Source organism: Camellia sinensis, chromosome 9, assembly GCF_055761805.1.
Source record: "Camellia sinensis isolate YWXY chromosome 9, ASM5576180v1, whole genome shotgun sequence".
NCBI lineage: Eukaryota > Viridiplantae > Streptophyta > Magnoliopsida > Ericales > Theaceae > Camellia > Camellia sinensis.
The window spans coordinates 5,325,802-5,353,719 of NC_138969.1; the positions used below are offsets into that span (position 1 = coordinate 5,325,802).

Consider the following 27,918-nt stretch of genomic DNA (forward strand, 5'->3'; position numbering starts at 1 on the left):
GTTCGACGGTTGGAAATACAATTCGATGGTCATCCTTGAGCAGTATAAATAGCAAAGAAGGCCCCAGAAAAACCCCCAGACTCAGATCCAAAAAACCAGTCTTATTCTACTTTACTTAGTTTTACATTTCCTATTCTTTACATTCTAGTACTTTAAATTCTGCACTACACTTCATTCATAGGAGTAGTTTCAAGTAGATTGTCACTGTAAACCTTCTACGAGGCTGAGTTTGAATCATTGTAAGTTTTTTCATTCTAATGAAAATGCTTAAGTTGTTCTTTATTTGATTGATATTTTGCTTAATTCTCCTAAATCAAGCCACCAGTAAAAGTCCTCTTCATTGAGGCTTAGAGAACTAAAACACAATCGTCTGATAATTAGTTGGCAATTAAATTTCTGTGAGAACTGATTGATCCTTGCTGACACACTCGCAATTACAATAATAACCTTCAAAAGCCAAAAGGCCAACAATTATAATAACCAACGACTATACTCCTGTTTTTTTTTTTTCGCTTCCTTTCTAAATTTCTACATCAATGTTCTCTTCTTTTTATTTTATTATAATTTGACACTGCAACTTTTCTTATTTTGTCTTTTTCTTTTCACTTCTTATTTTTCCACATGGCTATTAATTATATATTATTTATTAAAGTAACCAACAATTATATGTGGCCGCCAGCATATTTGTCAGGATGAAGACAAGGAGTTTGTTGGAATGTTCCTTTATCTATATATTTTTGAAAATCATTAAAAAAAATTATGTAAATACTATATAGCGTTTAATAAGGGTCGGCGTGGGTCGATTGCAGCCACAGAACCTCAAATCTGTTATCTGTCCATCAGATTGACGGTTTGAAGAAAATTAATCCGTATCCGTCTGCCAATCCAGCAGATGTGGATTGAGCGGATTGGCGGATGGATGCGAATCGGTTTGGCAGTTTAAAATTTTATAAAAATTCAACTTGTTCACTTCCTCAAAAAATAAAATAAAATAAAATATTACAGTCAATAACTTTAAAAAAGTATTACAATCACTGCATGCCTCATCCAAAGAAAGAAAGTTTGAAACTTTAGAATATTACAATCACTGCATGCTTCATTCATATATTACAATCACAACATGCCTCATCCACATAAAGTATTATAATATGTGGTTCTTAAAATATAAAAACAATGAATAGAGCAGTAGTAGAGATTGTATGCCTTTATATTGTTACATCTATATTTGCTTTTTAAAACAAAACCAACCAGCATATATCATTTATTTATTTATTATTTTTAGAGTTAGATTTAAAAATCAAAAAATATACATAACTAATACATTTATTTTTTTCAATTCAAAAAATATATTCAGGTTGAAAACTCTTTTTTAACAGAACATATTCAACAGAATATTTAAACTATTTTTCAATTGAAAACACAAACAGAATATCTAAACAAATTGAAAATACAAAATCTTACAAATTACTAGGGGTGTTCGTGATTTAGCGGTTCGATTGTGGACAAAGATACCTCAAATTCGTCATCCGTCCAAAACTAGGCGAATTGAAAAAAAATCAATCCGCAACCATCCGCTCGGCATCACGCATCCGCCCAAAATGCGACGGACCGGTTCGATTTGGTTGGTTTAGGCGGATAGTTATATCCACTGCTCACCCCCAGTGTTTAGGAATGAGTAACAAATATTCCGATCTGTCTAAACCGACTAAATTGAACCAATCCGTCACATTTTGAATGAATGTGTGACAATGAGCGAACGGTTATGGATTGATTTTTTTTCAATCCACCTTGTTTTGGACGGATGACAGATTTGAGATTCATTTTGCCGCAATCGAACCGTGAAACCGCAGACACTCTTAGTAATTTGTAAAACTTTGTATTTTCAATTTGTTTGAATATTCTGTTTGTATTTTCAATTAAAAAAGAGTTTAAAAATTCTGTTGAATATATTATGTTGAAAAAGAGTTTTCAACTTGAATATATTTTTTGAATTAAAAGAATAAATGTATTATTTATCTATATTTTTTGGTGTTTAAATCTAATTCTAAAAATAATAAATAAAAAAGATGATATATGCTGATTGGTTTTTGTTTTCAAAAACAGATATAGATGTAACAATATAGAGACATACAATCTCTACTACTGCTGTGTTCATAATTTGGGTGGTTTGAATTGTTTTATATTTTAAGAATCACATATTGCAATACTTTATGTGGATGAGACATGCAGTGATTGTAATATTCTAAAATTTTAAACTTTCTTTCTTTGGATGAGACATAGGCCCTGTTTGGTAGGGCTTATTTACAACTTATTTCAGCTTTTAGCTTAATTTAAGCTATTTTGATGTGTTTGGTTCAGCTTAATAATGCAGCTTATAGCTTTTTGTAAGTTAAAAATCAACTTATTCTTTGAGTGGGGGGAGGAGAAGCTTAATTTATAAGTAAAAAATCAGCTTATGTTCACAGTTATAAGCTATAAAATGTTAAACTATAAGCTATAATCACTTTCCCACAACTCTACCAAACGGGGCCATACAGTGATTGTAATACTTTTTTAAGTCAATGACTGTAATACTTTTTTTTTTTTAGGAAGTGCACGAGTTGAATTATGTTAAAAATTTATAAAATTTTAAATCGCCAAAAGGATTCGCATTCATCCGCCAATCCGCTCAATTCACATCCGCCGGATTGGCGAACAGATGCAGATTGATTTTTTTCAATCCGCCAATCTGGCGGATGGATGACGGATTGGAGATTCCGTGGCCGCAACCGATTCGTGCCCATCCCTAATAGTGTTTGACTCATTTAAATAATAGCATAAATTACAGATACACCCCTAAAGTTTGATTAAAATATGAATCGCCCTCTATCGTTATGAAAATTATATTTCATCCTCTAAAGTTTCTAATTTCATAATAAATCGTCTATTTTATTAATAAATTATCAAGTCAATTAATAGTTTTTAATGATGTTAAAAATATGTTTCAATTAATAATTTAGGTAATTTTATTATTGTATAGGAGATCAATTATGAATTTTATTTTTTTAATTAGTTCTGTTAAATAAAAAATTCTAACGAGAAATATTTGTAATTTTTCAAATCACATGAGACAATTTGTACTTTAAGTAAATCTCAGAAAATAGATTTATAATTTATCCTAAATAAAAATAAAATGTAATGATGACTACGTTAAAATGTATCTCCACATTTAAAAAGTTAATTAGCTTATTGACCAAAAACTTAGGTCTGGTTTGGCATGTCTTAAAAAATACAAAAAATTAAAAAGTTACTTAAAAAGTTAAAAGTTATCACTATTCATCAAAAAAAAGTATTAAAAAATTAATTTAACACATAATTACATTTCAGACAACTCTGCCGTCGCACAGGCGAAGCTGCCTTTTTGGAAAAATTGCACTTATTTAAGTGCACAAATAACACGGTACTGTTCGGTCCGTAGGGGCCCATCACAGTTCCCATTTTAATAATCTGAATCGTTGAATGTGTAGAACTCGTCGAGTACTATATGCTTGTAAAAAATCACGTAGATCGAATATCGGTAAATATATGATCAAATCAGTTAAAATTTATAAAATAGATGGTGTTATAGTTAACGATTAAAAAAAACTAATTCGATTAGATAACTATCGATATCCAATCAACGTGTTTTTTTACAAGCATATAGTACTCGACGAGTTCTACATATTGAACGGTTTTGATTAGCAAAACAAGACCCGTAGTGGGCCTCTACGGGCCGAACAACACCTCCAATTCAATGCCCGAAAAGTAGGGAATCATATCCCAAGCTGCACTCTCCACACACTGTCTTGAATTATCTTACAGTACCGCCTATTCCATCTCAATCTTCTCCTATACACTAATTTATACAATTTTTTAATACATATTTTTTTTTAATAAAAAGTCAAAAAAATTATCCCAAACAACCATTTTTTTCCTAAATTTTTTAGTTTAAAAAGTTAAAAAATATACTTATTTAGGACACTCTAAACCACCCCGTAGTCAAAGAGTTTAATCGTAAAAAAAAATACAAAGTTCAAGGACTCTTGACATAGTTTACTTTAAGAATAATGCTTGGGACCCCCTTTTGGGGGTCACCCCCTCACCCCTCTTTGTCACGTGGTGGGTGGTGATTGGAGGAGCAGGGAAAAAAAGAAAAAGAAAAAGAAAAAGTAACCAATGAGAGAGAGAGGGGGTCAAAGGGGGTGGGGGAAAAGGGGGGATGAATCATTGTTGTTACTTTAAAGGTATAAATTACATTAACTTTTCTTAAGGTTTGAAAAAGTTTTTTCACTTTGGCATAATTATATGTTAAGATTTTAATTCATTTAACACTTAATCATATTTTTATTAATATTTCATTACTTATATAAATGGGAAAAAAAAAATTATGTTGTCATCATTTTTTTTACATTGAAAATTTATTCATTTTTATATTTTCATACTGTTTGTATTTGAAAGTCTTTTTAACTTTATTATAAAAAAAAATTGTATAATTATGTCAAAATTATAAAATTTACTATATTTTTCAAACGTGAAAAAAAAAGTTAGCATAATTTATCATACTCTACATATAAAACATCCATAGTTTTTTGGTTTAGTGAGAGATTAAACAACTAATACAAATTTTTTTAATAATTTCTTGTTGACTAGCTTTTTTTTTTTTGGTTGACTAGCTTAAGACATGAGGTCTCCTTCTATATGTTTTTGTATGCCTAATTCATTTATCTTTTGGCATCTACAAATCTTTTTTGTACCTTCATTCCATCAACTAATTCTTGCCATTGTTGTGGTTCATTGTTCTCGACAATTAACGCTCTTTGAGATGTTTTAGCAAGGTGGGAGTTTCTTTGCTTATCAACTAGTATCGAAGAAAACTTTGGATCATCATTAATTGAGGTAATTATTGACTCTTAATTAATTTATATTTATACTTAAAATTTTGATAATATTATTCTTAGAATACATATTAAAAAGTTAAAAAAATTAAACATTTTGTTAAAAAATACATGTAACAAATAATGTGTAATATTTGTAAGTTTTCTAAACATATAGAATAAGACTACCATTTGAATTGTGGATTCAAGTATAAATTTTTTTTTAAAGAAAAATATGAACAAAATAAAACTTAAACAAAAATTTATAATTCAAACATACCGGATAAGGAGGCACAATAATCAATCGGTAACAAAAACTTATTAATTTGTATGACATTTTTAATTATGTTATTTAGTATTCAATTTTTTTTTTTTTTTATAAAAATAAAAAATAATTTGGTAAAAAAATGAAAAATAAAAAACAAATTAAACCGGGTGAATTACACATCATAACTTAACCACTGTCTCTGCCTCTCTCTCTTCCGCCGTCACCTTCGGAGGCTGCGCAGTGGCAACGGTGGTGGGTGGCGGGAGGCGCTGCGCTGGAGGGGGGTTTAGGGTCTGTTTGTTTTCCGACCCAGAGAGAGAGAGAGAGAGAATTAAGAAGAGGAGAGAGGTAGAGAGTTCATTACAAAAGCAGTCTGCTGCACCATCAAAAACCCAACCAGAACTATTCAAAATGATGAAATTGAGGCAAAAAACAGAGCACCAAATTGAGGCATTTCCACAAAGTACACAGGAGGAGAGGGCTGGAATTAGAGATAAATCTGATGCAAAAAGCCTCTGTAGTGAATTTGACAATGTTCACTTCAGGTTTTTATTCATCTCTGCAAAAATAAAAAATAAAATAAAATTTTGATGGTGTTTGAGCATTGCAATTACACAAATTGCACCTGTGTACAGTGCTGACAACATTTATATATATATATATATATGTAATTATTGTTTTATCATTTGTTCCAGCATAATTTATATTTAATAAATGTGCTAAATACATTTATGTATCTGTATATGTATAAGCTTCCATTATTTCACATTTGGTCTCATTCTTTTACACAAAAGATTTAAGTGCAAAGCTGTGAAGTAGTAGTGTGCATTTGATGGAAGAGGGCACACCAATGGAAGGGGGAATACAAAATGGACCTGAAATTCAGGTTGTAACTTCACCTCAGCTGATTGCTCCTTCTTGTGATCTACTCTCTCGTAAGCTCTCTCTCTCTCTCCCCATTGTTTTTTCAGGTGTGTGTTTAGTGAGGTAAATCCTACTATGTATCCATGAACTTCGTATTTTATGTAAAACAAATGACAAGGCATACAACATTTGTTTGATCATTAAGAATAAAAATGTCCCTGTTATAAAAATCTTGTATGATTAGCATTTTCTTGAAAATAGGGCGAGAAAAGCGGGTTTATGTCGTAGTTATCTTAATGACCAATTTTTAGTTATGCCATAAAATGATTTCATTATCTCTGCTTTTTTGTTTATTTGACTTAATTTTTGGTTAATTGTGATATTAAGTTTTGGAAAATTGGATACGATGATATGTGCTTCAAATTTTACACAGGAGAAGCTAGGGATCAGTATCTTGCCATATGTCTACCCCTCTACCAAGCTGCTTTGAAGGGTGACTGGAAAGCTGCTAATGGCGTCATAGAAATATTTCCAACTGTGATACGTTCTAGTATCACAAAAGGGTGGGAAACTGCACTTCACATTGCAGCAGCCGCGAAGCGCATTCACTTTGTGGAGGAGTTGGTGGGACTGATGAATCCTGAAGACTTGGAACTTCAAAACAGTAATGGGAACACTGCCCCATGTTTTGCGGCTGCTGCTGGAACTGTGAGAATTGCTGAAGTGATGATTAACAAGAATGAACGATTGCCAATGATCCGTGGTAGCCAGGGAATGACACCACTGTATATGGCTGCTTTGTTAGGACATAGTGACATGGTATGGTATCTCTACCAAAAGACTAAGAGTGAAGATTTGTCAGACGAGGATCGAATTGGGATACTCAATACCTGTGTTAGCACAGATTTGTAGGGTAAGTAAATATTCAAACCTTTTCTTTTCAGCCAGCCTAAAAAAAGTTGCTTTGAGTCACTTCTTGATTAAGATATGCATCAATTTTTTAGTGCAACAAACTCCAACCCATTTCTTGTCATCATAAAATACTCCCTTCCATCATTTAATGGATTGACAAATATATTGGAACAATGAAGGACAAGAAAAATTAGGGAAAGTTATATGTGGTCTTTTTAATTCGACTGTTGTGTCAATTTTGGTCTCTATAGTTCTAATTGTATGAATTTTACACCCTTTAATATTTTCACATTGTGTCAATTTAATCCAATTGATAATACTGGTTAAGAAATTGAACAAAAGTCAAGGGTAAAATGATCCATTCAAAAGGGAATGAACCATTTCAAATTGGACACCAACCCCTCAATCATTTTGAGGAGAGTGAATGGACTATTTTGTGCATTAATTTCAATTCAATTTTTAGAAGGGCGTTATCAATTGGACTACATTGACACAATGTGAAAAATTTGAGGGTAAAATCGATACATTATTGGTGTGAATCCTAAAAATTGTACATGCCAGAAAGAAGTAAATACAAATAACCTAAATGGTTGGAGAATCTTTAGCAAAACCTAAATTCTAATTAGGTAGGTGAAATACAGCATGCCATTTCATTTTGCTTGTTCTCTTAGGCCAAAATTGGCTCGTTTTTTTATTTTTTAATTTATTCGGTCATATTTTGGTTTAGAAGAATGCTAGAAGTATTCAACAGTAAATCGTGTCCATAATTTCTTTTCAATCAAACACAAGTGGGCACAACAAAAATACAACACTTCTTTTCATCTTATAGTTGTGAAACCTTTCTTTTGAAAAAAAAAACACACACACACACACATACACACACAAAACTTGCTGACCCATTGTCCTTTGGTTTAGCAAAATGGTGGATGCACTTATTCCACTTCAATGCTTTTTGGTCAAACACAAGGAAAAGAAGATGGCTTTCCACTAAATAAAACAAACTATGACAAGATTTCCCAAAAAAGAAAAGAGAAAATAATAATAAGAATTTTTTTTAAAAAAAATAAACAATTAACTAAATAAAATAAAAATAGCTAAATGAAATAAGACTAAACAACTTTTGCATCTTCTTGTTGTGTAACTATTATATGTATTGTTAAATTGTGTAGATGTAGCATTGGACATATTGAAACACCACCCACAGCTGGCAGTGGCTCGAGATGGGAATGATGAGACAGCATTGCATGTACTGGCTCGAAAACCTTCAGCATTTACTGGTGGAAGTCGGGTTAGCATGTGGAAAAGATTCATCAACACATGTTAGTTTCTCCAATCATCTCTTCTCATCCATGTATTTTATTAGCTTCTCATGAATAGATCTGCTCAATGGGGGGGACATTCTCTTACAAGCCTAGGCTCCATCAGATAACTTGATGGAAAAGGACTAGTAAATTGCGAGTTTAGACTCGGTAAAAAATAAGTAATGATTCTTTCAGTTTGGAGTGGTCGGGGAAGTATTTATCCAAAAAAAAATACAGAACAAAATGATCTGAAGCAATTGAGAACACTTGAAGCACACCTATGTATAATATGGAGTCTACTACTTCATATTGTACAAAATGATATTTCCCAGCCTACATCTTGACAACAATATTATATTATCTTTTGAAACTTACTAAAAGAGGTCATTGGCTCCATTGAATAAATTGCATTTTCTGATAAATGCTTTTGTTGTAGTGCATAATTCTTGACCTTTGGAAAATTTACATATGGATCTGATTAAAATAGTTTCTACTTCCTACACTTCATCATTTCCCCAATTTCTAATTTTCCACCTATGAATATTGTTTCGTTTAAATACTTTATTTGATAAGTTTATAATTTTGGAGGATTTACACCTTTCTATCATACCTAACTTGTTACTCCCTTAGCTGCTTGACCTACATGATCATTCACTTTAAGTGAGTTGGCTCCTCATAGTTTGCATACAAGAATTTAATATATGATGGTATCCTCTTTCCCAATTCCTGATTGTCTTTTGATGTGTTGAGCTTTGGAATCTTCATTTGAAGCCATCAAATACTGGACCTATTGATTGGGGCTGTTCAAAAATCCGTTCAAATCGGTAATCCGAACCGAACTAGACCGAACCGTACGGTTTGGTTTGGTTCGGTTCTATTAAGAACCGGTTCAGTTTTGGTTCAAGAAATATTGAGAACCGTAAAAACGGTTCGGTTAATGGATTTTATGAAAAAACCACGGTTCAAACCGAATTGGACCGAACCGAACCGAATTTTAAAAAATATATATAGATATATATATAATATTTAGTAATAACAGCAGTCCTTGAACAATGCGTAAGTGTTATTTAATAAGATATATATATATATAATATTTAATATTATCATATCAAGTTTTATTTTTATTAATTGGCTTTTTGTAATTTTAATGATATTAGGATGATATATATATGTAATGTTGAGTAATGCCTTAATATTTTTATTTATTAATCATGAGTTAAATATAATCAGTTTGAGTAATTATTTTGCTAATATTAACAATTTATTCTTGTAAATAGAAATTTTTGGAACCGTGAACCAAACCGCAACTTAACCGTTATTTTGGTTTGGTTCTGGTCCGGTTTTACAAGTGTAATAGTTTGGTTTGGTTCTCAAAATCACAGAACTATTAGGATTGGTTTGGTTCGGTTCTTGGATTTTCTCAGAACCGAATCAATCCAGACTGTGTACACCCCTACTATTGATTGCATCATGTGGGCGCTTGTTGAGATCTCTCTAAGAAGTTCAAGATGGGGTGAGAAGGAACATACCATTGTTATTTAAGAAAGTATTGTGGTAAAAATTTCTCTTGTAAATAGAACAAGGTATTCTCGATGAAAATCAAAGATCATGACGAATAAATTAAATTTCATGTAGATTACCAGACAGTAAAAAATGCTACTCTATCATAATACTGATTAAAATGTCAAGATTTGAACTTGAGAGAGTAAGAAAAATGCATGTCATTAAGTTTTGGAAATTCACAACCACATCACCTGATTCTCAATACATATCACTCAGTACTTCTCATACCGTTACACCAAAACTGTTGTTGATTCATCTCCCAATACTACGATTTAGAACCATGATGAAGATTGTGTCAACCACTATTGGTAGAAAAACACAACTTTATAAAGAATAAACGAAAAATAAGTTTTATTTTATAATTATATTGTTTTTATGTTTGGAAATGATATGAAGATTGTACCAATTGCTCTTTTTGAGCCTTCTCTTGCTCTTATTTTAAACATTCTTCAAACTGCTAATAATTAGTGGGTTGTTATTGCTGTTTTTATTGAATAATTTTCTCTAGAAAATTCATGATCAGGTGAAATGCTTTGTTCTCAGTTCCAGGTAGGAAGGTAGGACATGACAAAAGTCTGAAGCAAGCCCAAGCATTTGAACTAGTTAGATTGTTATGGAAAATGGTGATAAAGCAAGATGATTCAGAGATTTCGGACTTGATCCGAAGCCCTTCACGACTTCTCTTTGTTGCGGCAGAGCATGGAAACACCAAGTTCTTGATTGAGCTTATTGAAGCTTATCCTGATTTGATATGGAAAGTAAATAGCCAGAACCAAAGCATATTTCATGTTGCCGTTTTACATCGTCATGCAGGAATATTCAATATTTTATATGAGATAGGCTCGATTAAGGATTTAATTACTGCATATAGAGATGAAGATCGTAATAATATGTTGCATTTGGCTGCGAAGATAGCACCCCCAAATCAACTTAATATTGTGTCAGGGGCAGCTCTTCAAATGCAAAGAGAGCTAGTGTGGTTTAAGGTAAATGTTTCTACTCGGTTAGTTATTTCAAATTTTTGATTTTTCCTAGTGCTTTACATAACTAATTTTACTGTTGGCAATATTTTTCTAAAAACATGATTGAACTCTTTAAGTCCAACATGACATCCACATTGGCACTTGAATTTGGTGGGTTTGCAATGGACTAACCATATCATTGGGGAATAAAATCATAGTTCATCAAAGAACGAATCATGATGAAGAGCAAAAAGGCCACTAATAGCTTCTTGTTTCTAGCATAGGTTTTGTTTGTTATTTCAAATGAGAAGTCAATCAGATTATACTTCATTATTGTGCCCTTCTCTAACAAACTTTATTGCTGTAATGTTTTAAAGATTCTATTTTCATAATAATTGATTTTTATAGTTTTTCATAATATGGTCCCTTGTCAATGTGATGGTCATGGTCCTGAAAGATTTAATGAATGCTCATTTCAATTGTTCGAAAATTTGTTTATCGCTCTTACCTTCTATTTTCTTCTCAGAAAATACTATAAAACTCAAAACTAAGAAAGTTTACAAATTTTTCCTTACTCACAGACGTGGCATACAGTAATAGAAATTTTGCTGGTTTTTGTTCGTTGTAAGGTGTAGATGACCTAGTGCTATTCTACTCGTCAGTTTCTTACCTTCTCTCTTTCCCCATTTTTGTTGTGTTTTATTATCTCCAATAAAATTTTACTTTCTTTTTGTGGATAAAAAAAGATTAAAAAAAAAAATTTATGAATTTAAAACAGGACCCACTAAAATAGTGTGATCAGAGCAACAAGTGGTAGTTTGTAAAGTTTGTTAGTTTGAATAGCATAACTCTACCTTTTCTCTCTTTTTATTTTTGTCCGCTTAGTGAAAGGGTAACATCTATCATTTTTGTCCTTGCAGGAGGTGGAAAAGATTATGCAACCTTCATATGTAGAAAAGAAAATCTCAAAAGGCAAAACACCTCAAGCTTTATTTACTGAGGAGCACAAAAACTTAGTTGAGAAAGGGGAGGCATGGATGAAGAACACCGCCTCCCAGTCTATGGTTGTTGCAACACTTATAGCCACCGTAATGTTTGCTGCAGCTTTTACTGTACCAGGCGGCAATGATAACAATACAGGAATCCCAATGTTTCGAAAGGATAGTTCTTTCATGGTTTTTGCAATATCAGATGCCATAGCATTAGTCACCTCTTCCACTTCAATACTCATGTTCTTATCTATACTCACCTCACGCTATGCTGAAAATGATTTCTTGGAATCATTGCCCTTTAAGCTCATGATTGGACTCACGGCACTCTTCGTCTCCATAACTACCATGATGGTAGCTTTTGGTGCGACATTTTTCATTGTTTTTGACCGTTATACAGTATGGGTACCAATCGCCGTTGCCTTGTTTGCCTGCGTGCCTATCATTTTGTTTGCTACCCTCCAATATCCTCTTTTGGCAGATGTGATCCATTCAACCTACGGTTCCAGGTTATTGTTTCAGCCAAGGAAACATATGCTCTACTAGCATAATCCAAGTCATATATAAGTAGTGTCTACTTGCAGTTGTGGATCATGAGTTGTGTATTTTAATTTTGAATAGTACTTCTATTGTGATTGTTTTTGTTTTTGTTTTCTCAAGAGAATTGTCACCTCTTGGGACACTTTTAGTTGATTGTTTCAGTAATTGTGTTTGTTTCCTTTTTTTAGTTGTGAGGGCAAAGTATTTCTCAGATTTTTGTTTGTTTTCTCGATGTGTATGTTTCTATTTGGAACCTTGTTACAATTTGTTTGTACCGCGTTGTTTGTGTTATGAAATTTTAATTTACCCAAAAAAATTATGAAAGATTCTATATTTTATAAGTTATAATGTTAAATCTTCCATCTGAAACGTATTATTGTCTCTTAGCCATTTTGTAAAGACCCTTGATCATATTGAGTTGTTTAATTAGCCTTGCTTGAGTTTTCAGAATTTTTTTTTTTTTTTTTTTGAGTAAATTATATTTTATCCCACTTAAATTTTACAGTTTTTTCTATTTGGTTTCCCATTTTGGCACGTGGCGATAATAGGGTGAGATTGGTGAGTGATGAAGATACACCTCAACAGTGACATAACATATTTAAAATTCAGAAATACTTAAAAATTGAAGTAACGTAAATTATATACTTAATTTATTTTTAGTGAATATATTCAAATTTAAGTATTGAATTAAATTATTATACACCATTTTAAACATGTGTACAATTAGTATTTACTCATTATTACAGTGAACAAAATTCTAAATAGAATAAGGCCTCAGAGTCTGATCATTGAGATTAATTAATCTCAAGTTGGTGCTAAGAGTCAAAATTTTAAGGCTTTAAAAATGGAGTACCAATGAATATGAAAGGTCTGTTCCAAAAACAAAAAGAAATATGCAAGGTTGAAACGGCAAATGGTTCTAAAATACAAAAAATAAAATAAAAAATTGGGTGATCATTGTCTGAATTATAAAAATATATTTTAAACTCATGTCATGTAATTTTTCATCATTTAAAAGATAAAGTTATATATATTAAATAATATATCAATTAATATATTACAGATTATGTGACATCATTTTAGAGGTTTTGGATCTTTGTAATTTGTATTATGGGAGTGGAATCATAGTTTTGAAATGACAATCTCATAATATATGCTAATACACTAATTAATACCTTAAGTAGCACATGTAGCACCACTATAATTTAAATTATCCCTATACAACTATTCAGTTTTTTAATTTTTAATTAATTTTTTTTCCCCTTCCATATCTACCTTTCAATTTTTTATTATACAGACACGTATGCGCACCGCTCTGGTGGATCTATAAATATGTCAATAGTCTCTCTCCCAAGGCTAATGAATTTTTCTAAACCCTAAAACCCAGTGGCCGATGCGTTGATCAAGAATTAGCAGAAATTGAAGCCAAACACTTTGAATCCGAGTGATGTGACAATTTTTTGGGAGAAATCTAGGTAGTGTTTGGTAGTATTTTAAAATTATGATTTGAGAATAGAGTTATATTTTAAATTTGTGAGTTTTGAAATTATGATTTAAAAAGAGAAAATTTGTTTGGTTATGAGTTTTGAAAAGAATTTTGAATTGAGTTTTGAAATTTTTAATGTGACATGAAATGAGAAGATTTGCTTGATTATGAGTTTTAAAAAAAGTTTTCAAAACTTAATTCAAAAACTAATAACTTATAATCAAACACACAACTCAAAACTCTATTCAAAATTCTTTTCAAAATTAATAACCAAACTCTTTTTAAAATTTAATTCAAAAAAATAATTTGTCATTTTGGTTTTAAAAAAATAATTGCTATATTTAAAAAATATCAAAAATAAATATTTTTTCCCCAAATAACAGGTGACGATTAGCAATTGCAAAAAATAAAATATAATAATAATAATAATAATAATTTTACACTGTTCTAGAAAACCAGTTGGACGTTCGGGGGACGTCCGGGTAGACGACCGGGTACATCCAAAATTCAAAAATTAAAACTCTTATCAAATATGTTTTCAAAATGTGTTTTGAAATTAACTTGGAATCATGATTTGAAAACTCTTACCAAACATATTATTCAGATGTAAAGATAGAATTAATTTTTGAAAGCCTTACCAAACACAATTTTTTTTAGTTTTTTTGTAAAAAGATGTGTTAAAAAATAAAAAAAGTGATGTGAAAATTTATAATGACTTTTAATTTTTTTGACTAAAATTGAAGTTGTCAAACGAATGGGGATTGTTCTTATTTTACCTAAGGGTTTTAAATTAGCCTCTCCTAATCGTATTTTTCCCAAAATGAAAGAAAAGATGAATAATTTGTCTTTTAAGAGTTATCGCTCAAATAAATAAAAAAAATATTCTTGTGATAGGCCCTATTCCTAACCAGAAATATAGTGAAATCACCTTTCCTATTGTTTCCCCGAACCCTACTACTAAGAAAGATGTTCACTTCTTAAAATATCCTATATATGTAGGTGAGAACAGGAGAAAGGGTTAGATTTTTAACAGATAATATAAAAATTTAAATAGATAAGTTTGTGAATTTCAACAGATAGATTTTTTTGAATAGATGATTTCAACATATGGGAATTTCAGCACATAGATATTCCAACAGATATATAAAAATTTGAATAGATAGATATAAATTTGCACAGATAGTTAATGAAAGTTAGCAGATAAAAAAAAATCAACAAATAAATTAAGAGATAAAATTAGAAACAAAATGTCCTTCAAACTAAATAAAAGGACTTCTCACCAAATTATTTTACAAATAGTGGACCTTTCACCAATAAAAAATATACACTAGACTAATGCCTTATACCCTCTTGAACTTGAACTTTTTCAACAATTAATCCTAATTTCAATTAGTTCAATTTTGATTATGAATTTATAATTTTTTTTAATTTAATCCAATTGATTACAATTTTTATTTTTATTTTTATTTTTATGTAAAATGAGCATATAACCCTCATGTGTTATATTTTTACAGACAAAATTATAAACATGTTTAATTTGGTAAGTTAAGTTCAACTCACTCACTGATCATTTTCCATCAAACACTGCATTCAACATTATTAATTTGACCAAATTAAAATAAAATTTAAAATTAGGAGTTAAAATCTCGTTAATTAAAATAATAGAGAGCAAAATGACACCAAGACAAAATACAAGACTATAGGTATAATTTGTCCAATTCAATCACAATGTTTCGTTTTTGCTTTCCAAATTGAATTAAAATTGTATGGTAAACTCGTGAGATTACGTTGACAACCTGTTTAGAATCTGAAGCTCAACATGGCCTATGGCTTTCGCATAACTTGAATCTTCGAGACAACAAAACCGTGAAGTACCTTCCTCCCTCCCAGCAAGTACCTTCATTGCACCTAAAAACACCAAATAGTATTCACATTGGTGGAGGAGAAAAAGGCAGTGGAAGTAGTAGGCAAGTTGACGATAAGAAACAAGCAAATGCATTAATTCCTTCGTCCCTCCCAAAGACTATCTTCATCGTTCCTAAAAACGCTAACCACTGTTTGCAATGGTGGAGGAGAAAAAGGCAGTAGAAATAGTAGGCAAGTTTATGATGAGAAACAACCAAATGCATTCCTTCGCCCCACCCAGAAACTACAGTCTGCTACTCAAATGCCATCTACTTCCAACCTCACATGTTCCCGAGATGACTAAAGTGTTGCGTATGCCTTCTTATTGAAATATGGGATCCAATTGATTTCTTAAAATATTTAATTTGGTTGGGTGTTGATATCTAAATTTTGGAGGCCCAATAAGTATTTTATAATCAATTTGGTAGCAGCTAGGGTTTTGATAATAAAAAAAAAAGCCCAAAAAGTATTGTTTTTTTTCCCTAAGATGTGCTACGGCTGCTATATGATTTGGATGATCCTCGGTGGCTGTGCAGTGGGTAATTCAATTTATTGAATCATAATGTTGTTTGTATTCACTTTGGTGGCTGAGATTGGTCCAAGGTTCTTGCTTGATTTGTTGCTGTTGTTTTAGTTTCAACGCTCTATTTGCTTCAGTTTCAGAGGACTGTTTCTGTTATTTTTATTCATCTATTTGGTAAGGTATTTCCTCTTGATTATTTGTGATTATTTAAAATTCACCAAAGGGTGATTTGTGAGACCATTTGTATCTCGTTGGCAAGACAACTGCAGCATAACAAGTGAACTGGTGTCCCAATAAAATTGACACCTAATGAGAGTGGCCCAATCATATTCAACCACCAAAAGGAACAACAAACTGTTGGCAAGACACTAAACAAATCCCAAGCAGAACCAGACCCCAACACTGAAATCAGGACCTTTTATGATGAATAGAGCATATATCAAGTCTAAACTCAGTACATGATGGATCCAAGCAATGTATAGTTTTCATGCGATGCAATCAAAAGCACATAAAGACAGCATCTTGAATCATCAACTTATTAATAACTTTCCAAAGAAGACACCCCAAAAGCAAAAATCAGAAGCAGAATCTTAAAAGAAAATTAATTCACACAAATGAAAGTTAACAGTGATGCAATCTACATCATTGCTAAATCACTGCATCCCAACTATGTTGGCACCCATAAGCCAACAAGTCATTTGCAAACATCGAAAAAAAACAAACAAAAAGACCATGGTACTACACATAACCAATGAAAGAATCACGAAGAGCAAAATGAGTAAAATTCACTTTTAAGAAATTTTTTTCCCTGTCCAAATGCAGAGAAGATCTAGAGCACTACCCATTATACTATATTATCAGCAAATCAAGTCACTGTCAAAAACAAAGAAATGAAAAAAAGATATATAAACTTATGATCACATTTTCTTTTTAAAATTATGGAAGGCCCCATATCAAGAGTAATGCCTTAGGCCATGAAAATGTCACAGTCGGCACTGTTAATTATGTGCTGATAGTGGCGGCAATGACAATAGCGGTGGTATTGGAGTAGTGGTGGTGATGATGGTGATGATTTACCGATAATGGTGAAGACGTGGAAGGGGAGGAGGGATGAAAACAATAATTAAAAGATAAAAAATGACACATCTAATATATTTTATAATTTTATTTATGTAAAACATTTGTAAGTAACATCATTACCTAATATTTTTTTTCTTCCAAAAAGACTAGCAAATATATTCAAAGTGTGACAATAGTGATGATTTGTATGAGTGATTTTATGGTGGGATAATGGTGACAAGAATGGTGGTAGTAATAATAGTGATGAAATTGGGGGTGATGACAATACACCTTAATAGTGGCATATAATCATAACAAATTTGAAATTAAGCATTTAACCTATAGATTTGAGTAAAACGTCTATGATTTAAAACTTTAGCCTATTTTTTTTTTTTTTATAAAAAAAGTGCTTAAATTTTTCAAATGATACGAATTATAATTATCAAATAAATTTAATTTATTTTTATTTGATACATTTAATTTTATGTGCTAAATTGATATGTAAAACACCCCCCAACTTCTTTCCTCTTGCCATGCTAGAATAGTCTTTCATAATTGTGACTGCCCCATGCGTGCTTCCCTGCAGTTCAATTCTATTTTTCCAATAATATTTAACTCCTATATCTCGCTAATATTCTACTAATTTAAATCACAAAATCTTCAACTTTACATTAGTCATTCACATTTGGTATTGAGAAATTCAATTATTGTTCAAATATATATATATATCTACAATTAATATTTAATCATTTATTAGTGCCGACAAGAATTGTTACCGTGTGAACAAAATCATTCACACTTACCAGTTCGAAATAAATCCATATAGAATAGTCAAATGGAATAACTTGAAGAATGTAGCCTTCTTTAAGTATAATTATCCAATTATTGAGATTAATTAGTCTCAAGTTGGTGCTAGAGTTTAAATTTAAAGGCTTTAAAAATGGGATACCAATGAACATGGGATCACACTTCCAAGGATGAAACTTCAGTGGAAATGACAAATAGTTTAAAATACAAACAAAAATTCAAATAAGATAACATAAGCCACTTTTCCTATTTCATTTTCTCACAAAATGCGTGGACAAAGTTCAAAATTGACGGCAATTAAGTTGGAAAAGCTTCTATAAATCCGCTGTAAAGAAGACCTTTGAATATATTTTGCTAGACGTTTTGGAGGAAAATAAAATATTAGGTAATGACGTTGCTTGTAAATGTTTTAGTGCGAATTACACTAACAGTCTTTATAATTTAAATAAAAACAATTGAAAACATTGTTACTCCATTTGAAGTACAAAGTTATCATACAATTTTTTTTGTATTAGTTAACTTATATGTTGTAGGAAATATAATAGCCATTTTTTAATGAATGATGTTGGAATTTTTTTGTTGTAAAGTTGTGTTTGGTTTGATTTCACAATCTATTTTCAAAATATTTTTCTAAGAAACTAAAAATTAAATTGGTAAAAAAAAATTTAGAAACGTATCATTTTTATATAATTTTATCTTTTGAAAAGGTAGACATAATTTTTTTAAAATTTGTTTTCGTTAAAATAGTTTTATTTTTTCAAAAATCAAACATGACGACAACTTTGACGTCATTATTAATCAAAAAATCCAAAACTAAAAACATTTTATATATTAAACATATTAATGTCATTATTAAACCAATCCATTAAATCAAAAAATCCAAAACTAAAAACATTTCATAAATTAAACTGTACGAGCACGAAATAATTCTTCTCGTATGATCCTGTTGATTAAGTTTGCGCTTCTCCAAACATCGTCGCTTTACTTCCTGAAAACACAAATGTGAACTAGCCAGCGGATGTGTGTCGGAAACCCCTCCGATACCTAAATCAGCAAGTAGACAAAAGCTCTGTGTATTCTAAAGTAAGAATTGAGATACCTGTTCATAGGTCCTGTTATGAGCTTTTATGGATTTCGCCTGGCACAATCCCACTAGGACTCTTATTCCTCAATGTAGAGTCCTCCTAGGAATCATACTTCTGAAAGATAATGTTTACCCTTCAACACCCTCCTCACTGCTTTAACCAAGTGAAATGGTCTTATCTCGGTAGTATGACAAAAACAGCCGAGCTAACTTCGCTATACTTAGGTGGCAGCTTTTACCCTGCTTCACCTAGCTCGGTCCCACCTTGCTCTTACAATTCTGCTCGGCGTGTCCACAATCGATGCCTTAGCTCGATTACTGTCCAACTATACCTTGGACCAGGGTATATGGACCGAGCTATTTTACAGCCATCTCTTCAATCGAGGTAACTGTCACCATACTTAAATCGGGCTAAGAAAGCTAGGTCCAATTCACAAAGTCCTTTTTACTATGGCCCACAAACCGGCCCATTGCAATGACTTCACCTAGCTCGGCCCAAATTTACACATTTTACCCTCTCATAAACATATCGGCTATATATTAAAAGCCTAATAATCATAATAATTGATAATACAATTATGATACAACGGGTTCCAGAGGGAATGGGTCGGACTGGTCCACGCTTCTCCAACCGTTATCTGGATGGCCAAGCCCACCTGAGAACCTGCACAGGAGTTCAATGGGGAACGGGGTGTCCCCCAACGAACCCTCCGACGAGCAAGTTAGAGAGAGAGGGAAGTGAAAATGTAGAGATATGAATTGGAGATAGAAAACTTAACCTTCTTCTTGTCTTCAATGTCTGCTTATATTCTTTGGTAATCATTTCGCCGTCCCTTCCGACTTACCACCTTGGCCGAAAGTCTATGCTGTAGCTTACCTTGTTCAGGATGAGAGGGTGCTGTTCTGACGGAGAGGTGTTGTCGTAATAAATGCTGTGATGAGCTGCATTAATGACGATGTGCAGTGGCAATAACTTTGCAGATCTTTGTCTGCTGATGTGGCTTGTCCTTTACCTGCCACATGTCTGAATATCATTGGCTCTTCGTGCCATGTTGGCTTCCAACTGTTCAGGATCCCATCAGTTGGGTTATGTGTTGGGCTCTAAGTGATGGGCTTGGGTTGTTCATAGTGGGTTATGACCTTTGTGGGCCTAGCCACGTCAATAATAATTATCCAAAAATATCTATTAACAACAAATACGATCATCTATTGCATGATAACCATCTAAAAATATCAATAAAAATAACTACTTATTACATGATCATCATCCAAATACATACTAAAAATTAATTTTGTAAAAAAAATTAAAATAAAAATGTAAAATATTTATCATTTTTATATAATATTACCTTTGGTGAGTAGAAATAATTTTTAAAAAATTAAAAATAATTTTTTGATATTTATTTTTATCAAATTAGTTTATATTTTATCAAATTGATGACTTTGTCTTTCAAATGGAGTAACAATGTTTTCAATTATTCTAATTTAAAATGAGATTCAAAATTTAAAATCAAATATATTACAATTGAAAAATTATGAATCAAAGTGACACAAATCTCAAACTACAGAAATCGTTATTGTAATTCGTCCAATATTTTACGTAAATAAAATTAAAAAATATATTAAATGTGTCATCTTTTATCTTTTAATTATTTAATAAAAATAAATTAATATTGTTTTATTTATAAAAATTTCAGCTACATCATAGGTTAAGAATACCACTTGGACAATAGTACTACACGCTAACTGACCACTGTAGCCACTCTTCTTTGGGCTCAATTATGTCATGGATTTTTCTCATATCCATATTATTGTTTTATAACTATTCAATTTTTATAATTTTATTTTAAATTTTAGTTTCAGTATATGAAACACACAACTGAAACCATATATTAAAATTATGTCAAGCGCTTTTTTATACACAGCTTATTGAAAATTTTTATTTCTTTCTCTCTTTTTTTTTTTTTTTTTTTCATTTGCATTCAATTTTTTTTATTCATTTCTATATACACGATTTGCAAAATGGATATGTAAATAGGTTACTCCACATACCCGTCAGGAAGTATTACCCCTTAGAACTCACAATGCATCTACAGAGAACTCCACCGCACCTACGTCGGAACCGAAGCTAAGGCTCTCCGCGTGCTATGGATACTAAAAAGTATGTTTAACCCTCACAATAAATTATGGAGACTCGAACGCAAATTATGAATGATAAATTCGAAGGGCTTATCACTAAACTAACTCCTAATGGTTATTCATTTCTATATATGCGTATACTTTTTTTTTTCAAGAATGAATATATATACGTGTATTATAGCCTTCTAGTATATTTATCTACAAATAGCCTCAAGCATAGCCAGCCTACATTTTGTTTGTACTGTGTCTGTGTTGTTTGAGTTATAAAAATTTAATTTACCCAAAAAAAAAAAAAAAAAACTATGAAAGATTCTATATTTTATAAGCTATAATGTTAAATCTTTCATCTGAAATATATTCTTGTCTTTTATCCATTTTGTAAAGACACTTGATCATATTGAGTTGTTTAACTAGCCTCTGGTTGAGATTTCAGAATTTCATTTTTAGGTATTATACTTGGAAAATTCTATAGCAGACATCCCAATCACAAATTTGTGTAATCTCGCCACATATTGATGTTAAAAAAAAATCATAATCAAACCACAAACTTTGTTACATGGATCACAAAATTTTGAATATTTTCTTACATTAATTTGTGGCAGTGTTACACTATTCATAATCCAAATTATCCCTGTACACTATTCAGATTTTTATTTATATATATATATATATATATATATTTTTTCTTCCATCTACATCTAGTTTATTGTTCATTTGTTATATACAAGGCACAACTGATAAAATAATTTGAAATTATACTCAAACTATGAGTATTCAGGTCATAAGTCTATTTTTTAATCTTTTAAGTCATCAGATTCAAACTCTAATATTTTTGGATTAAAAAAAACATAATTTGTCTAAAAAGACATTATCTATTGAAATCAAATAAACCTATCTCTTGAAATCATCCAATTTGTCTATCGGTTGAAAATTCATCAAGCCTATTTTCATATCTGTTAAAATTCACCAAAACAACCTATATGTTAAAACAACTCCGTTACGTAGCTCGAATATCAACGGTTCGAATGGCTCGAAATCTCAAAACGACGTCGTTTTAGAATGTTTTTTTATTCTCTTACCGGTAAGATAATATTTTCCGTACCATTCGAGTCATTCGAGCCTCACTTTCTCGAGCTACGGAGCATTTTCCATGTTAAAATTCACCAAGAATATTTTCTTATATGTTAAAATTCACCAAATAACCTATATATTAGATTTTACCAAACCTGGTTTTCTAGATTTTGAAATTCACTAAACTTCATTTTTGAATTCACAAAATTCATTTTTTTATCTATTGAAATTTATATGAAACATGTCCGTCATTCAACATTATATTTTTTAAATATCACACATTCCTTTTTCCCACTACTACTTGTTGTCACCGGCGACTTCACTAACCAATTTTTTATTAACTTTTTTCATTGCACTTTTCCTGTGCGTCATTATAACAAATAAAGAAAAATGTTTGGGACCTCTAATTAGAGATGCCACTAATGATGCACTGCCACTGTCAGTGCTATGTCTGTTTTTTTTTTCCTTTCCTTTTCCACCTCATTAGAGGTGTGTTTAGAGCCTCTAAATTAGAGGTCTCTAGCATCACTGACAAATAAATTTTTCTCCTGCATCTAAGCTGACACACTCTTTTAGGATAGACTTTCACCAATTTTCTCTTCAACTGCTGCCCACTATTTATTTCAATTTTTTATTTATTTCGATTTTTTTTTCTTTCTTTATTTCTTTCACCAATTTTTCTTTCTACCTTTCAATTTTTTATTCTATAGACACGTATACATACACTTCTGGTAGATCTATAAATATGTCTATAATCTTCCACTATTTGCAAATATGAAAACATAAGTCTAATAATAAGTAATATACACTTCCATTCTTGTCTCTCTCCACAGGGCTTATGAATTTGTCTTAACCCTAGAACCCAGTGGTTGAAGCGCTGACCAAGAATTAGCAGAATTCGAAGCCAAACACTTTGAATCCGAGTGAAGAACAAGGACTCAGAAGTGCTCCAAGCAATAATTGAGACCCAAGGTTATCCCGAGTTTCATTATTTTTATGCAATCAATAATGCTTTTTTGGGTGTTCTTATGTGATGTCTTATAATTTCAATTATCTCACTTTTGACACTGAATTTATAATTTTGTCTCAATTTAATTTAATAGATTATAATTTTTATTTTTTTAATAAAAAAATAAGCACAAACTATACGTGTCATGCTTTCATAAATAAAATTATAAACATGTTCAACTTGGTAAGTTAAGCTCAACTACATCAATGATTAATTTCCTTCAAACACCCTAATTAATTTATTAATTAAACCAAATTGACATAAAATTTAAAATTAAGGATCAAAATCGAACTAATTAAAATGATAAAGAGACCAAAATGACTCCTTTTCCCCTTCCAAATTGAATTAAAATTGTATGGTAAACTCCAGAGGCTGGTGGATTTTTTTTTTTTCAAAGGGATTATTATATTTTTTAACCATGATAATAATATTTTGGTGCGTTACTTGGCAGTTGAAAGATAAAAGATTATTTCCCAACAAAGCAATGGAGAAAAAACCAGGGATTACATTGAAAAACCGTTCAGAATCTGAAGCTCAACAAGGCCTATGGCTTTCGCATAACTTGAATCTTCGAGACAACAAAACCATGAAGTACCTTCCTCCCTCCCAGCGAGCAGGGCTGGCCCTGGGGTGAGGCGATTGAGCCGGTCGCCTTGGGCCCCCAATTTTGAACAAAATTTAGGGCCCCCAATTAGGGGAGTGTATCATGTCATGTTATTTCATAATTATTTTAATATTAGCTCAATTTATTTATTTTTATGTTGTCGTGTGATGTTATTTTGATTCGTATTCGATTGATGTTTAATATGAAAACTTTCACTTTTAGTTAAAAATAACTTAGCAAGCGTATTGAGAGATTAAGATTTTTCTCATAAGTTGAATTTTATAAAATTTATTTCAACTAAATGAAATTATTCATAGAATGTTTGATTTTAATTCAATTGCATTTTTCTAATTAAAAAAATTGTACCTTGTTACTATTTATTTTTTATTAGATTGACTCTAAAATAGGTAACAAAAAAATATATATCTTAAATGAAAAAAAGATATTAGCTTTAATTATTATTTTACATACTTTTTTATTCAGTTAGATAGAGTTAAATAAAAGATTAAAAAAATCTCATGGCATCCCTTAGTGAACATTGAAATATATAACTAATAATTCATGTTATTGAGTTGTGTCATACTTGGATTCATGTTGAAAATAGTCAACCTTAACTTGCTAATTTTATATATTGCTTGAGTTGTATCGAAAATTCTCATCCTTACCCCCAATTAATTTTTGTTCTTATAGCATTGGTAAGTTAAAAAATAAAGATTCGATTCAACTAATTGAAGTTCAACTATTATATACATATATATATATTTGTTATTTAAATTTTATTAAATTGTAATGCAATAGAAATAAATTTTTATCTTTTTTTTTTATCCAAACAAATTTTTTTATTTCTTTTTGGATATTGATATATGAAGGGCCCAATTTAAAAAATTCGCCTTATGCCCTAATAAGTCAGGGCCGGCCGTGCCAGCGAGTACCTTCATTGTGCCTAAAAAACTCCAAACAGTATTCGCATTGGAGGAGAAGAAGACAGTGGAAGTAGTAGGCAAGTTGATGATGAGAAACAAGCAAATGCATTCCTTCGTCCTTCCCAGAGAATATCTTCATCGCTCCTAAAAACACTAACCACTGTTCGCAATGGTGGAGGAGGAGAAGACAGTGGAAATAGTTGGCAAGTTGATGATGAGAAACAAGCAAATGCATTCCTTCGTCCCACACAAAGATTATCTTCATCACTCCAAAAAACACTAACTACTGTTCGCAATGGTGGAGGAGGAGAAGACAGTGGAAATAGTAGGCAAGTTGATGATGAGAAACAAGCAAATGCATTCCATCGTCCCACACAAAGATTGTCTTCATCGCTCCAAAAAACACTAACCACTGTTCACAATGGTGGAGGAGGAGAAGACCGTGGAAATAGTGGGCAAGCTGATGATGAGAAACAAGCAAATGGATTCCTTCATCCCTCCCAGAAACTACTTTTATTACAACGGTCTCCTACTCAAATGCCATCTACTTCCAACCTCATGCGTCCCCGACATGACTAAAACCGAGTTAAAAAGACTACCAATTGATGTCAAAATTCCAGGCTCCATGTTATAATTGCTTGAAAGAATAAACCTGGCCGTGTCGTGTGACAAAAAAAGTTGTTAGTTTTTATATATTTGTTGTTGTGTTTGATATATGCTGTTGTTATTATCCTTTTGCTTTTAGATGACATCAAAAAAAAAAAAAAAAAAAAAAAAACCCATCAAACCAGAGAATGGAAAACCCCAAAACTCCACCTCCTCCTAACACCAATATTACAACATAACATGAGAAAGAAAAAACAGACACAGAAAAACCAACCACCCATGTGAAACCAACAACTGCAACATAATGAGTGAATCGGTGTCCCAATAAAATTGGCACCTAATAAGACTCGCCCGATCATATTCAACCACCAAAAGGAACACCAAACAGTTGGTGAGACACCAAGCAAAATCAGACCCCAACATTGAAATCAAAACCTTTTTATGATGAATAGAGCATATATCAAGTCTAAACTCAGTACATGATGGATCCAAGCCAAGTATAGCTTTCATATATGCAATCAAAAGCACATAAAGACAGCATTCAAATCATCAACTTATTAATAACCTTCCAAAGAAGACACCCCAAAAGCAAAAAATCAGAAATAGAATTTTAAAAGCAAATTAATTCCTGCAAATAAAAGTTAACAATGATGCGATCTACATCATGGCTAAATCACTGCATCCCAACTATATTGGCACCGAGAAGCCAACAAATCCTTTACAAGCATCGAAAAAAACTAACAAAAAGACCATGGTACTACACGTAACCAACGAAAGTATCACAAAGAGCAAAATGAGTAGAATTCACTTTTAAGAGTTTTTTTCTGTGTCCAAATTCAGAGAAGATCTAGAGCACTACCCATTATACTATACTATCAGTAAATCAAGTCACTGTCAAAAACAAAGAAAGGAAAAATTATGAAAGCCCCCATATCAGGAGTCTGCTTTAGGCCACGAAAATGGCAGAGCCGACCCTGTTAATTGTGTGGATGTGGCAGAGGCAATGACAATAGTGGTGGTATTAGAGTGGTGGTGGTGGTGATGGCGGTAATGGTGATAATGTGAAAAGGTAGGAGGGATGAAGACAATACACCTCAACAGTCACAACAATGGCATAATCGTAACATATTTAAAATTGAGCATTCAACATTCAGATTTGAGTAAGAAGTTCGTGACTTAATACTTTGGCCTACTTTTAGACCATCTCCAACCACTTTACAAAAACAAATAAAGATCACGTTTTTTTTTGTGTGATGTATGTTATTTAATCACACCTTTTAAGTTTTATTAAAGTGTGATCTTTGGGAGTGTGATTAAAAGTGTGATTAAAAATATTTAGATCACATCTTTTAAGTGTGATTAAAAATATTTTAATCACATCTTTTAAGTGTGATCTTTGGAAGTGTGATTAAAAATGTTCATTTTTAATCACACTTTTTAAGTGTGATTAATAACATTTAAATCATACCTTTTAAGTGTAATTAATAACATTTAGATTACATCTTTTAAGTGTGATTAAAAATATTTACATCACATCTTTTAAGTGTGATTAATAACATTTAGATCATATCTTTTAAGTGTGATTAATAACTAATAAAATCTGTGATAAAAAAAGAATTCGACATATTTGAAAAATAATCAATATTATTTTTGTATGCACATTTGAAGAATGTAATATACACTATATACTATATTTTGAATCATAACTACATATTGAATAGAATAACGTCATATATTTCATAAATGGAAATTAAATATTCAAAAGTATATACAAAAGAATTAAATAAAAAAAAATTAACTGTGCTTACATATATTAAAAAATGAAAAAACTTAAAAAACTAAGTTCTTTAATTCTTGAACCATATTTTGCATCTCTCCAAAAAATTTCTGACCTGAAAAATGAAAACACAAATTAATCCAGAAACCGTTGATTCATATGAATAAACTAAAAAGTTAATTCAGCAAACCAAAATATGAACATTAATCATTTCTGCTTGATCTTAATCCTTTTGGAATTAACTTCCCTGTTAACAATTAGATGCCCTAACAACTCAGTGTCAATGACATTGTAATTAGGAGGTCACTAATGAGCACAATATTTAAAATGATAAATCTCAATACAGCCTGTGTATGATCTTTTTGTGAATGTATATTATTATTATTGTTGAACCATAATTCTAGATACCCATAAATAAATAAATAAAAACTCAAGAATTTACTTCATTTTTTTTTTTTTTTTTTGGTAGGGGAGGGAGAGTACATACATTGCAGTCTGCATTTTCTTTTGCACCTTTGGAGGAAAAAGAAGAGAAAACAGCTACCCATTTCATGCATGTCTGTCTACAAAGACTAAGTGCAAACGCTAACAGCTAGCACAAGCATATGAAAAATCATAAAGAAAATACATTATT

The 27,918-nt window shown here is 31.3% G+C and overlaps 1 protein-coding gene across 4 annotated transcripts; it reads left to right on the top strand.

Moving 5' to 3' along the window:
- The first annotated feature begins 4,724 nt into the window (after positions 1-4,724).
- On the top strand, positions 4,725-12,565 carry LOC145798465 (uncharacterized). 4 transcript variants are annotated; one of them, XM_082886039.1, is made up of 6 exons: positions 4,725-4,914; positions 5,955-6,095; positions 6,458-6,937; positions 8,106-8,255; positions 10,344-10,786; positions 11,683-12,565. In XM_082886039.1, the coding sequence occupies exons 4-6, from the start codon at positions 8,231-8,233 to the stop codon at positions 12,295-12,297; spliced, it is 1,083 nt and encodes a 360-aa protein (XP_082742165.1). In that variant the 5' UTR covers positions 4,725-4,914; positions 5,955-6,095; positions 6,458-6,937; positions 8,106-8,230; the 3' UTR covers positions 12,298-12,565. The 4 variants fall into 4 exon arrangements, with proteins under 4 accessions (XP_082742165.1, XP_082742164.1, XP_082742163.1 ...); XM_082886038.1 differs by lacking the exon at positions 4,725-4,914 and adding an exon at positions 5,357-5,705; XM_082886037.1 differs by lacking the exon at positions 4,725-4,914 and having other exon boundaries at positions 5,357-6,095.
- The last annotated feature ends 15,353 nt before the right edge of the window (positions 12,566-27,918 follow it).

Excerpts from the sequence above, each read along its gene's own strand:
- LOC145798465 (XM_082886039.1), top strand. The coding sequence starts at position 8,231 with ATGTGGAAAAGATTCATCAACACAT. Across the intron at positions 8,256-10,343 it reads GAAAAGATTCATCAACACAT|TTCCAGGTAGGAAGGTAGGA; the intron begins GTTAGTTTCTCC and ends CTTTGTTCTCAG. Across the intron at positions 10,787-11,682 it reads GAGAGCTAGTGTGGTTTAAG|GAGGTGGAAAAGATTATGCA; the intron begins GTAAATGTTTCT and ends TTGTCCTTGCAG.